This window comes from Odontesthes bonariensis, chromosome 6 (genome assembly GCF_027942865.1).
Source record: "Odontesthes bonariensis isolate fOdoBon6 chromosome 6, fOdoBon6.hap1, whole genome shotgun sequence".
NCBI lineage: Eukaryota > Metazoa > Chordata > Actinopteri > Atheriniformes > Atherinopsidae > Odontesthes > Odontesthes bonariensis.
Genome location: NC_134511.1, coordinates 26,980,582 through 26,992,646, shown reverse-complemented (window position 1 = coordinate 26,992,646; position 12,065 = coordinate 26,980,582). Strand labels below are relative to the sequence as shown.

The window sequence follows — 12,065 nt, the reverse complement described above, 5'->3', positions numbered from 1 at the left end:
ACCAAGTCGAGCCGATGGGGGCAGGATGTAATCAGGTTCCTCACCAGATTCTGAAGTGTCGAATTACCGGGACAAAACATCGTCCTTTAGATTCTTAGAACCAGGACGGTAGGACAAGGTAAAGTTGAATTGGTCAAAGAAAAGGGTCCAGTGACCTTGACGGGGGTTAAGGTGTTTGGCAGATCTTAGATATTCCAGATTCCTTTGGTCGGTGAGTACAATGAATGACTGTTTGGATCCTTCAAGCCAATGACACCACTCTTCCAAAGCTAGCTTGATGGCTAGGAGCTCCTGATATCTGATGCTATAGTTTCTCTCAGCTGGGGAAAAGCACTGAGAGAAGAAGCCACAAGGATGGGCTTTATTATCATTCACATACCACTGGGAAAGCACCACACCCACTCCAGAGTCCGACACATCCACTTCAACAGGAAACTGTCGATCAGGGTGCAGTAGGGTGAGGAGAGGTACAGAGGAGAACCTCTCCTTGAGTTGGTTTAAGGCTTTATCAGTGTCAGGGGTCCAACAGAATCTTGATTTTGCTGATATTAGGCGATTTAACGGGCAGGCAATAGAGCTGTAGTGGTGAATGAAACGATGATAGAAATTGCTAAAAACCCGAGAAATGTTGCAATGCTTTCTGGTTTTCAAGACTAGGCCAATTATTCACTGCTTCCACTTTAGAGAAGTCCATTTCAATGTGACCAGCTGACAAAACGAACCCAAGGAATGAGACAGTGGAAGCGTGGAATTGGTACTTTGCTTTCACGAAGAGATGATTCTGGAGTGGTCTTTGCAACATAGCCTGCACATGTCTCAAATGTTCTGCCTCAGATTTGGAGAAGATAAAAATACCATCAAGATAGACAAACATAAACTTATTCAGCATGTCTCCTAACACATCATTGACAAGATTGTCAAACAGCGAGTGGGCATGACCAAATACTCATAGTATCCGACCAGTGTGTTGAAGGTGGTTTTCCATTCATCCAGCTCCTGAAAAAGCACCAGATGGTAAGCACTCCTGAGGTCCAACTTCATGAAGATGGTTGCGTCTTGCAAGAGTTCAAAAACTTATGAGATGAGGGGGAGAGGATACAGAAAAAGATTTTGACAGATCATTTTCTGTACCTGACGGGGAGCTGCAGACGGGTTTTGAACATGAGATCTGATGGGGGTTCTTCCAGGATATGGCAGTCAATACGTATGGCGAGGTCGATGCGCTAATTTGATTATTCCGTTAATTCTTATGAGGCAAGAGTACGGAATTCAATGGCGTACTGAGAGACCAGTAGAGAGGCACAGACTAGACAGCAGAGTCAGCACTCTCCCCACATTTAACAGACAATATGAATTAGGTAAACTTTCCAACAGCAGAACTGTATTTTATTTGTATGCCTTGATCCTAATATAAGTGGTGGAGCAAGAATGGGCTAGTCAACACCTAAGAAAACTATGAATTGAGACAATTTCTTTGTTACATTAAATTTAAGTTGGCCTCATATTTGAGTCCAATATTTCCTCAGAAAATGACGAAAATGCTCTTTTACTCACTGAGTTTAAGTTTGCAGTGATGATGATATTGAAAAAGAAATTGAAAACTAACAAGAGGATATCGAAGCAAAAGCATAATTCACAAAGTTACATACAGTGTCATCAGGGTTTGGTTAAAAGTATAACTTGCACAAAATGTGAGAAATGTAAGAGGGCTTTTTAGAACAGGCAGTTTTGGCCTCGACTTTGATCACAGCCACATTTCATAATAGCCTGCCCATGCTGATGTGATAAAAGCTTTGGTAAATATTCTGACATCCCCTGGGGGTCTGCAGGCTCAAAACCCTGCATGTGTATTCCCTCCTGCCTTCTCTCAGAATCAGATTGTGGCCTTTTAACAGTGACATGGCCCCTGCAAGGTCCTGCCAGACGGCATCAGTGACCTTCCACCTCTCCAGTAACTCTACAGCCAGCTGACAACTTCTGTAGAGAGTGAAGTAAACAGGGAGGATGTGTGTGAACGTGTGTGTGTGGTGGAAGGGGTGGGGGTCATAAAAGCTCTCTTCCCATTGAAGTTCTTCCCAGCTCTTTCTCCTTGTTTATGCAGTATGGACGTACACTGTGTGCATGCATTTAAACGGATATAGAGAATATGATGACAACGTGTAATAAAGCTGAGCAACAATGTCAAATTCAAATGTTCAAAATGTTTTTGTGCAAAAATGTCTGAATATCACAAATTTGGATTTACAGTAGGTTCAACCTATCTTGAAAATCCTTTGTTTTCAGATCACTGTAAAAGCATGTGTGTGTCTAAATTTATTAGCTGTGTACTCGTGTGCGTTCAAGTCTTTTGGGCTAAAAGGAGGAATGTAGACAGCTGTTCAGCATAAAAGATTGCACAAGTGCCCAGAGTATATGGATCTAATAATCCTGCTTTCCTTTGGCATAGAAAGTTGAAAACAACTGGGGACCCGCAAAGAAAAGTCAAATTCATACCGTGTTCATACCTCATTTGTAATGTCTGTGTGATGTAAATTTTGTCATCTGTAGTCCACGAGGGACTCCATTGCTTAAGTAATCAGGAATGGTGGAAACATTTACATGACATCACCTTTCTGAGACTGTAGGAGGCCCTCTGCTCATGATATGTCTAATAACACATGAAAAATACCCCATTCATTTAATTTCAATTCAGTTAAACTCAATAAAATGTCATTCATCATAAACAGGAAACTATCTTGCTGCTGTAGGAATTATTGTTAAATAAAATAAAATTAAATAGCAATAAAAATCATCTGTTAACAAAGTCTTGGAAATTTTAAGTATAGCCAAGATCGCACTGGTGTCCTATTTGTGATGTTTGGCAACAACTTAGCTGAATATATATTATGAAGTTTTGGCAGACAGCAACACTCTCACTCAGGGGATATCTCTCAGGATAGAGTCACAGCCAACAATTCAATATCCGGGGTGCAGAGATGTTCTGTCTCAACGGCACCAAAACATCATCTGTTGTTAAAAAGCACTGTAATCCATCCTTCTGGGCGGCCGTGGTTCAGTGGTTAGTCAGTCATCCAATAACCAGAAGTTTGGTAGGTTCGATTCCCACTCTCGCCACTCAAAAGGATTGGTGAAACTGAGAGCTGGAGGGGTGTCAGTCTACCGAGGTGCCCTTGAGCAAGGCACCGTACCCCTATGCTCCCCGGGCGCTGTGAATGACTGTCCACCGCTCCAGGTTGGCATCTGTCTCTATGAGTGTGTGACCGTGTGCATGTGTGTGTCAACAGGTGCCAACCTGGATGGGTTAAGAGCGGAGGACAAATTTTGTGTGTATGCATGACCAATAAATCTGATCTGATCTGTACTGTTAACTCATCTCATCTCTTGGTGAAACAAATAATATTGTTTTCCTGATTTCCCATTGTGTCCTTATCAGGGCTACAAGCCTGTTCATTTCAAGAAATTATTTCAACTTCCTCCTTCTTTCTTTTTGTTTTGTTACTGTTCTACATCCTAGACATCTCTCTTCAACTCATCTGGATTTGGGGTTGTATTTCAGGCATTACTTGAGCTTTGAAAAGTTCAATTAGCTGCTGTCATTTGCAAACAACTGTCCTATTGGTATGGTAATTCTCTTAACAGATGTAAAAAGAAAAAGTCCCTCAATTGCCAGCAGAAATCATTCCAGCAACACAGCATCCAAACTGTCATGGAAAAAATATTGAAAGATCTGTGTTTTCACAGAAAAAAAAAACTCAAGAAGACACAAAGAAGGACACAACATGTCCAAAACTACTGCAGCAGGCAGTCCCGCATGAGCAGTAGCATTATTAGCAGCAGTAGATCCACATGCATATAAACATCTTGTACATATTCGGGCGAAAAATTGGATTTTTTTGATGGGCGAGCTTGATGGCAGCAGATGAGTTTTAGCTTACACACCATTGTAAATAAAGTAAACAACAACAAAAAGTAGAGACATAAAAACGGCTGCAACACGAAACAACGGTACGCCTGTGCTGAGTTGAATTAGCATGTTGTTCACTATAGTCCTCAACCTTCTATCCCTTTGGCATCCAATTAATTAGAATTTCCATTCTGCAAGTACCTGCTTGTTGGAAAAAAAAAATCTACAAATTACTCATAAGCTTTAAGGGAAAGTCAATTTCTCAATTATATCGAACCACTGATATAATGTACCGAGGGCAGCAACGACACCACATCATATAAACATTATGACAGAAAAAAAACGACCATTGAACATCAAAATATGTTACCTATTCTTGCAAACAGACATATAGACCTATAGAGCCATAAATGAGGACGATATCGACTTGTTAATATGAAAAATATTGATGAATGAAGATTTATTTTGTTTGTTGAGGACCTACTATTCATGGTGAAAACAAATTCAAACCAAAATAAAGGGGCCTGTTTCAAAATTGTTATTGTCATTAAACATTTTGCATTGTTCATCAACAATGAAAAATATACTGAACTCAAGTTAAATGAGAGATGTAAGAAATAAAGATGTATTTTACAGAAGATGAGATACACAGCCTCCTCCCATTATGGTCTTTCTAATGGCAATGACACACACAAATCACTGTTGGCTACTCAAACTGCTTAATAGATGAAGTAGTATGTACCACAGCATTATACTCGAAGGCTGAATGGTACAGCAGACTTGAATATTAAGATGAATTCATATTTTGATAAAACGTTATATTCATTTTATTGGTACTGCTACAGATGTGGAATTGACCTACATTAGTAATTGCAAGAGAAGTTCACACTCAGGAGATATGGAACTTCTATAGATGATTTTTTTGTGGGGTCGTTCACATTGCAATTAAATGCGACCTGTATGTGGCCTGCTGTGTGAACGGCTTACCGCCCCATACTATCCCGCATGCGCAGAAGAGCGTACAATGACGTCATACGTCATGAGAGTGCCCAGTGTTTGCGGAAGTACACATGGATGGTAAGAGTAGGCATAGACATAGAACCATAGAACGCATTCTATGTCTATGAGAGTAGGAATGCATATTGAGAATAAGGAGTCACGTGAGCCGGTCGGCCATGTTGGCAGGAGACGCTATTGGTTGCCAGGGGCAACGCCATCAGAACTTAACGGAGGCGCCTCTATATATTCCAGATATCTTTAAATTTCCTGCATTTATCATTTCGGCAGGGCAGAGACGAATACAATAAAAAAAAAAGAAAGAAAGCAAAGCAATGCAGAAAGAAAAGGGACCTTACAGGGACAAGCTTATTACAAGCGCAAAGCAGCGGTATTTGGAGAAGCTCTCGAGCATCCAAAATATTGATCCTTACGAGCTCCCTGCAGCAGAATGACACAGAGACCTGGACCAGTTACCTCCGCGCACATATATGGACATAGTAAATTATCTTGTCTTCGGTGTAAGTTACTACACTATGCAGGAGTTTAAAAGTCACAAATCTTCAGAATCTTACGAGACTTTCTGCTGTGGCTGGGTGCAGGACTTGGCCATCTACAAGCGATTTTAAAGTCGTTGTCCAGCCGGAGCCAGCACATTAATCACGGCATAATTTTAAAGAGGATATTAAAAAGAAAAAGAGCTAGGCTTTTGGCCCTGGCCTTTTGTGGGGCAGTGGCATCGTCTATCCAAAGACACGTTTGGGTGCGTCGTCGTAGCCAGGAGTGGTGGGACTGTGATGTGAGCGGCTTTTCAGACGCGTAGGTCGGATAAATGCGCCCTGGCCGTTCAGACTGCAGTCTCATGGCAAAAGATCAGATACGTATTGGAATTAGGACCACATATCCAAGTGGCCTGGATCGGATTTGAAAAAATCCGATCTGTGCTGTTCAGATTGTCATGAAAAGATCAGATACAGGTCGCATAGGGCCAAAAAAATCGGATTTGGGTCAGTTCAGTGTGGTGTCTGAACGTAGCCTAAGTGCCAATTTCAGAAAACAGGGAATTTCAGATTTATGCGTTGATATTTTGTATTAAGGAATTTTGTATAATTCATTTTGAACTGCCACTCAGAAAAGATGTCATGATAATATACTGCTATTATATATATATATATATATATATATATATATATACACAGTATATAAAAAAAAATATCAGCACATTATGTCCAGTCACAAATACTAGGCATACAGGATAAAGTTGTTCTGGCATCCATTTGATGTGCTTATTTGACCTTTTTTGTAATTGTCAAAATGCATAGGTCGATAATTTGGACAAATGTGTACACTGGGATCATAGGATCTAAACAGCATTTTGTAAGAATTTGTTTGACTACTCTACATTCATCCTGGGAGACAGCAACATACATAAAGCCAGCAATATGTAACTTATACAATTAAAATTTCCCCAAGCCAAGTTAAGCCTATTCTTTGTTTAGGTCACACTCACAGTGGATACTCACCCTGACAGAACACCTAGAACCAGGTTGAGCATGAAGAAAGAGCCAATGATGATGAGGGGGATGAAGTATAGCCAGTTCCACGTGTTTCCTGAGGCATCATTGGCCTGAACACACAGACAAAAAAAATGTATAATTTCTGCTGTATTAATGCAATTGAAGACACATTCTATCTGTGTCTTTTTTATTCAGTATCAATGAATATGAAACAATGCAGTCTTTTGCTCAAAATGTATTAATTTCACCTCTGTGTCTATAGCTGTGGAGATGCAACTCCACAGTTGCCACAGACATACTCAATATATCTAACTATTTTCTAAAACATAAACAAGCACTTTAAAGCAAGGGCATTTTTGGCCAAAACCTTTCTTTTTTGGCTACTTAATGTTTAATATATGTCAGTTAAATTCAATTCAGTTCAATAACACTTCATCCCAAAATGGGATTTATATTGCTTAAATGATGATCAAGGGAAGAAACTGCTTAAACTTTCTCCTCCTATTCCTTCATTTTTTTTCTGCTCAGGATCCTGGATGTCTCTTCTTCAACTCATCTGTATTTGAGGTCTTATTCCAGGCATTTCTTTGGCTTTGGAAAGCTTAATGAGGTTTTCCTAAATGCAAACAACTATTCTGTTGCCATGGTTATTCATCATAACCGATGCAAAAGAGTGCTGGAGTTACCAGTAGAAATTATTTTAACAGTACAGCATCCAAATCAGTATGGAAAGTTTTTTTTTTTTTAAATCTGTGTTTTCACTCAGAAAATCTCACAAAGATGCAAAGTGTGATGACCCCTCCGCTCAGCGCAGCTGTTTTGACAGCTTATGAGTTGGAGCCGGAAGGCTTACCGACAAAGGTTTAGGAGCAGGGAGAGGTCTGGGAAGCAGACTCATGTTGAGTTTGCCAGAGAGCAGAAGACTCATTTCAGTCGGTGGTGTGCTTCCTTGGAGGTCAGCACTTTTGGTGACCTTTGTAATTTGGTTGTTCGAGAGCAGTTTAAGAACTCTGTTCCCGGTCATATTGCTGTGTATATTAGTGAACATAAAGTGAAGACCGCTGCCAAGGCCGCTAAGCTGGCAGATGAGTATGTGCTTACACACAGGGGTGGCCGTGAGTACCACTCTCGGGATGATTTTGGTTAGAGAGCAGATCCGTCTCTGAGTCAGTTGTTTGAACAGGTTCTCACTGTTGAGGAGGCAGAGAGTGTTGCAAGTGGGTATGTCTTAAAGGATGGGTTGTTGGTGCGGAAATGGTTGCTGCATGGCGAAAACTTTGTTGGTGACCCGGTTTGGCAGATTGTTGTTCCTTCTAAGTTTCGCACTAAAGTGCTGAAGGCTTCCCATGATCAGTCTGGGAATCTGGGTGTCCACAAGACTTATAATTACATTCTGCGGTACTTTTTCTGGCCTTGGTTAAAAAAAGATGCGTCAAGGTACATGCTATACATATTAGATGACCGATAAGCCGAACCAGAGTATTAAGCCGGTTCCTCTGTAACCTATTCAAGCAAATGTGCAGCCATTTGAACATTTGATTATTGATTGTGTCGGTCCCTTGCCACGTTCCGAGGTTGGTGGTAACTATTTGCTGACAGTAATGTATCAGAGCACAAGGTATCCAGTTGCGTACCCGCTTCGCACCATTACTGCTAGGTCCATGGAAAAGGCTCTGACACAATTCATTTCCATCTTTGGCATTCCAAAAATAATCCAGAGTGATCAGGGATCGAACTTTTCTTATCTGTTCGCTCAGGTTTTGAAACAACTGAATGTAAAGCATAATCAGGCCTCTGCGTACCATGCTTAGAGTCAAAGGGCTCTGGAAAGATTTCACCAGACCCTGAAATCTCTGTTGTGTGGCTACTGTGTTGCTACTGTGTTGAACTAAACCAAGACTGGGAGGATGGGCTGCCATGGCTTCTGTTGGCTGCTCGTGAAGTGGTCAAACGACACATGACCATGAAGCTGAGCAGCGGCAGTTTAGCCCTGGTGATCAGGTACTTGCGTTGTTTCCAGTTGTCAGCTCCCCTTTCCAGGCTAAGTTTACTGGCCCGTTTACAGTGCTACGCCAGCTGTCAGACCAAAATTATTTTCTGTCAACACCAGGGCGTAGGAAGTCCACACAACTTTGTGTAAATTTATGGAAACCTTATTGTACTCGGCAGGTCTACACATCCAAAGGTGAGGAACAGACAAGGACTGGTAAGGTCGTGTCTGTGGCTGCTGCAGTAGGAGGTTTGAGTTTTTTGTCTGTATCAGAGGTTGACGGGGTTATCCAACCTGATGAGAGTTTGTTGCGTGGGAGGCTAAACAATTCTGAAACCCTGAAAAATATGAAACTTCTGTTTGGGCATTTGTCTGAGGTAGGGAGTGCTGAGCTGTTTGCTCTGATAAATGAGTACCCGTGTTTGTTTGGTGACGTACCAAGTCGATCTCACCTAATTGAACATGACATTGATGTTGGTGAGACGCAGCCAATCCGCCAACATTTCTTCCGGGTGTCGGAAGAGAAGCGCAAGGTGATGGACAGGGAAATACAGTACATGCTTAAGTATTGCTGAACTCTCTGCATCTAGTTGGGCGTCACCTTGTTTGTTGGTAGATAAGTCTGACAAGAGTCCCAAGTTTTGTTCGGACTACCGGAAGGTATATGGGGTCACAACACCAGATGGTTATCCCCTGCCACGAATGGAAGACTGCGTAGATCAGGTTGGTTCAGCTCAGTTTGTGAGCAAGTTTGACTTATTAAAGGGTTACTGGCAAGTTCCACTGTCTGAGAGAGCCAGGGAGATATCTACTTTTAACTCCCTCTAGTCTTTTCTCTTATACGGTTATGAGTTTCGGGTTGCGGAACGCACCGACAACGTTAATACGTAATACGTGGGAAGAACATCTGGTCCGTATTATTAAAAAACTGTTTGATTAAAAAGCTGACGCACGCCTAACTATTAACCTGGCAAAGTGTGAGTTTGCCAAAGCCACCAAGGTTGGCTGGGTAAGGTAAGGTAGTGGGTAAGGTAGTGGGCCAGGGGAACATGTGGCCGGTGTTATGCCGAGAAGTGCATCCCCATTCGCTGGAGCACGCGTAAACCAGTTCAGGTGTGGATTATTACATTTATCCAATAAAGTTACAGTGATAATATTGAGCTGACAATGGTGTTTCATTAGTTCGTCTTTTTTCTCATTTCTTCATGTAGATGAATAATACATGTAAACTTATGATAATCTGACAAATTGTACAGTTTAGAGCATCTATTTCACCTATTATTATATTATTGTACAAATATTCCAAAGTAAGGGCAGTGACTAACACTTTTGTAGGAAGACGGTTGGAGACATATCAATCTTTACTCAGTATAGCACAGATGAATTAATATAAAAATTAACCTAAAACTATGAAATTTTATTATTCCAATTTTAGAGACAATTTTGAACTTGTTGAAATTTGCATCTTTTAATTCAATCAGATAAACAAATTTATGATGTAGTTATATCATTCCATTCCAGACTCTCTTTAAAGCATGACCAGCAGGGGATGCATTTTTCGGCATTGCATATTTCCTTGCACCTTGCCAAGGTGACTGCAATCGTGCAGTATCCAGTACCAGCAACGAAAATAGAACTCCAGCGGTTTCTGGGTCTTGTGGGGTATTACTGCAGTTTTTGTAAAAACTTTTCTACAGTGGTAGCTCCCCTGACAGATTTGTTAAAGGGTAAAGCTAAGTACATCTTTGTCAGCAAGCTTGAAAATGTGAAACCTGTCCTCTGTTCTCCTCCTGTGCTTGGGGGGGGGGGTTAGACAACCCCTCCACTTCACTAGTTGTCCCTGCCTTTTTTCTCTGTTTCTTCCCTTTTGCAGAGAGCGGGCGGAGGGCTCATCAGGCTGATTGAGCCACACCTGGGGCTTGTGTTTTATAAAATTGTACTTCAGAGCTGACGAAAGGAAATGGCACAAATCAAAAGATCCTGCAGATCTAACTAAATTCCAGGCACTACTGTCATCATTCTCAGCCAGTGTCACTGATGCAAAGATGTCTTTCTACATTGACAAGATTCACAGTACGACTGATACCCGGAAACATATTTCCACTTTCAAAACTCTATTTAATCCTCCGCCTCCGCCACCTGCTTCCAATCTGATGGCAAAAACCTTTGCCTCATTCTTTACTGACAAAGTGGCAGTTATAAGCAAACAGTTAACCGAACTGCCCACACCCGAACCTTGTACCACAAAATCGACATGCAGAAGTCCTACTGCATCATTTTCTTCATTCACCCCTCTCACTGAGGACTGTGTGTCTAAACTTCTCACATGTAGCCGTCCTACTACGCTGGACCCTGTTCCCACTAATCTATTCCAATCCATCACTCCTACGGTAACTGCAGTGGTCACACATGAGATTAATGCTTCACTGACATCGGGCACATTTCTTACCACATTCAAACAAGCTCGGGTTACACCGCTGCTCAAGAAACCTTGCCTCCCTCCAACTCATGTGGAGAACTATCGGCCGGTCTCTCTCCTCCCGTTTCTGTCTAAAACCATTGAAAGGGCGCTCTGTAAGCAGGTCACTGGACATTGAGCCCCAATCAAATGAACACATCAAGCCCCGTGACAGATATCGCTGGCAAAAAAAGGATTTCATCAGTCCCAATACTGATTTTTCTGGTCCAGCTCTCACAGATGATGCAACTGTCCTCCACACACCGCTGCAGTACTTTGAAAAGTTTGTCTCAGAAGACATGATTCAAGCTCTGGCAACCCATACAAATGAGTACAGCGTTCAAAGTAATGGAAGATCTGTGAACACCACAATCAAGGAAATACAGAAAATGTTGGGCATGTACCTGAGGATGGGCTTGGTCCAAATGGCTGGAACCCGTATGTATTGGGAGACAGTCAGCCATTGTATCCCTTTGTCCGTACTCTCTAGCGTGGGCATCACAGGGAGAGCACAATCCTGGTTTAAATCGTACCTCACTGGTCAGTCATTCAAAGTGTCCTGGCTTGGTCACGCTTCCCGCATGGTCATCTCCCGCCTTGACTACTGCAACGCTCTCCTAACTGGTCTCCCAGCCTGTGCTGTGAAACTGCTGCAGATGGTCCAGAACGTGGTGGCGTGTCTGGTCTTCGATCAGCCTAAAAGAGCACGTCACCCCTCTGTTCAATGAGCTCCACTGGCTACCCTCAGCCACCCGCATCACATTCAAGTCATTGATGTTAGCCTACAGAGTACTTAATGGAACGGCTCCCATCTACTTGAATGCTCTCGCAAATGCTTATGTCACAACTCGGTCACTCCGGTCGTCAAAGGATTGTCGTCTAGCAGTGCCTACGCCACGCTTTAGACAATCCAGACTCTTTTCATGTGTCGTTCCACTATGGTGGAATGACCTACACACACGCCTATTTTTAATCATTCCATTGAAGTATAATGTTTGTAGTGTGCATAAGGCTGTTTCTTTTTCAAGAATTATTTGTCAGACTTTTGCCTTTATTTGGGACAGACACATGGAAGTTGATAAAGAATAATTCTTCAGTTAGTTTAGGCATCTACTGCACTTTTTTCAAATAGGATAATGTAGGAGTGCTTTTATAGATCGGTCCTTTTGTCCATATTGTTATGTGCAGTAAAGTATTACA

General features: G+C 41.9%; 1 protein-coding gene across 10 annotated transcripts in view; it reads right to left on the bottom strand.

The window, feature by feature from the left end:
• cacna1ba (calcium channel, voltage-dependent, N type, alpha 1B subunit, a) overlaps window positions 1-12,065 on the bottom strand; it is a 184,394-nt gene that overhangs the window by 108,301 nt on the left and 64,028 nt on the right. For all 10 annotated transcript variants that reach the window (XM_075468182.1, XM_075468188.1, XM_075468184.1 and 7 more), the window contains exon 6: window positions 6,424-6,527. In XM_075468182.1, coding sequence (XP_075324297.1) covers window positions 6,424-6,527 — 104 coding nt within the window. The remainder of the gene's footprint in view (window positions 1-6,423; window positions 6,528-12,065) is intronic.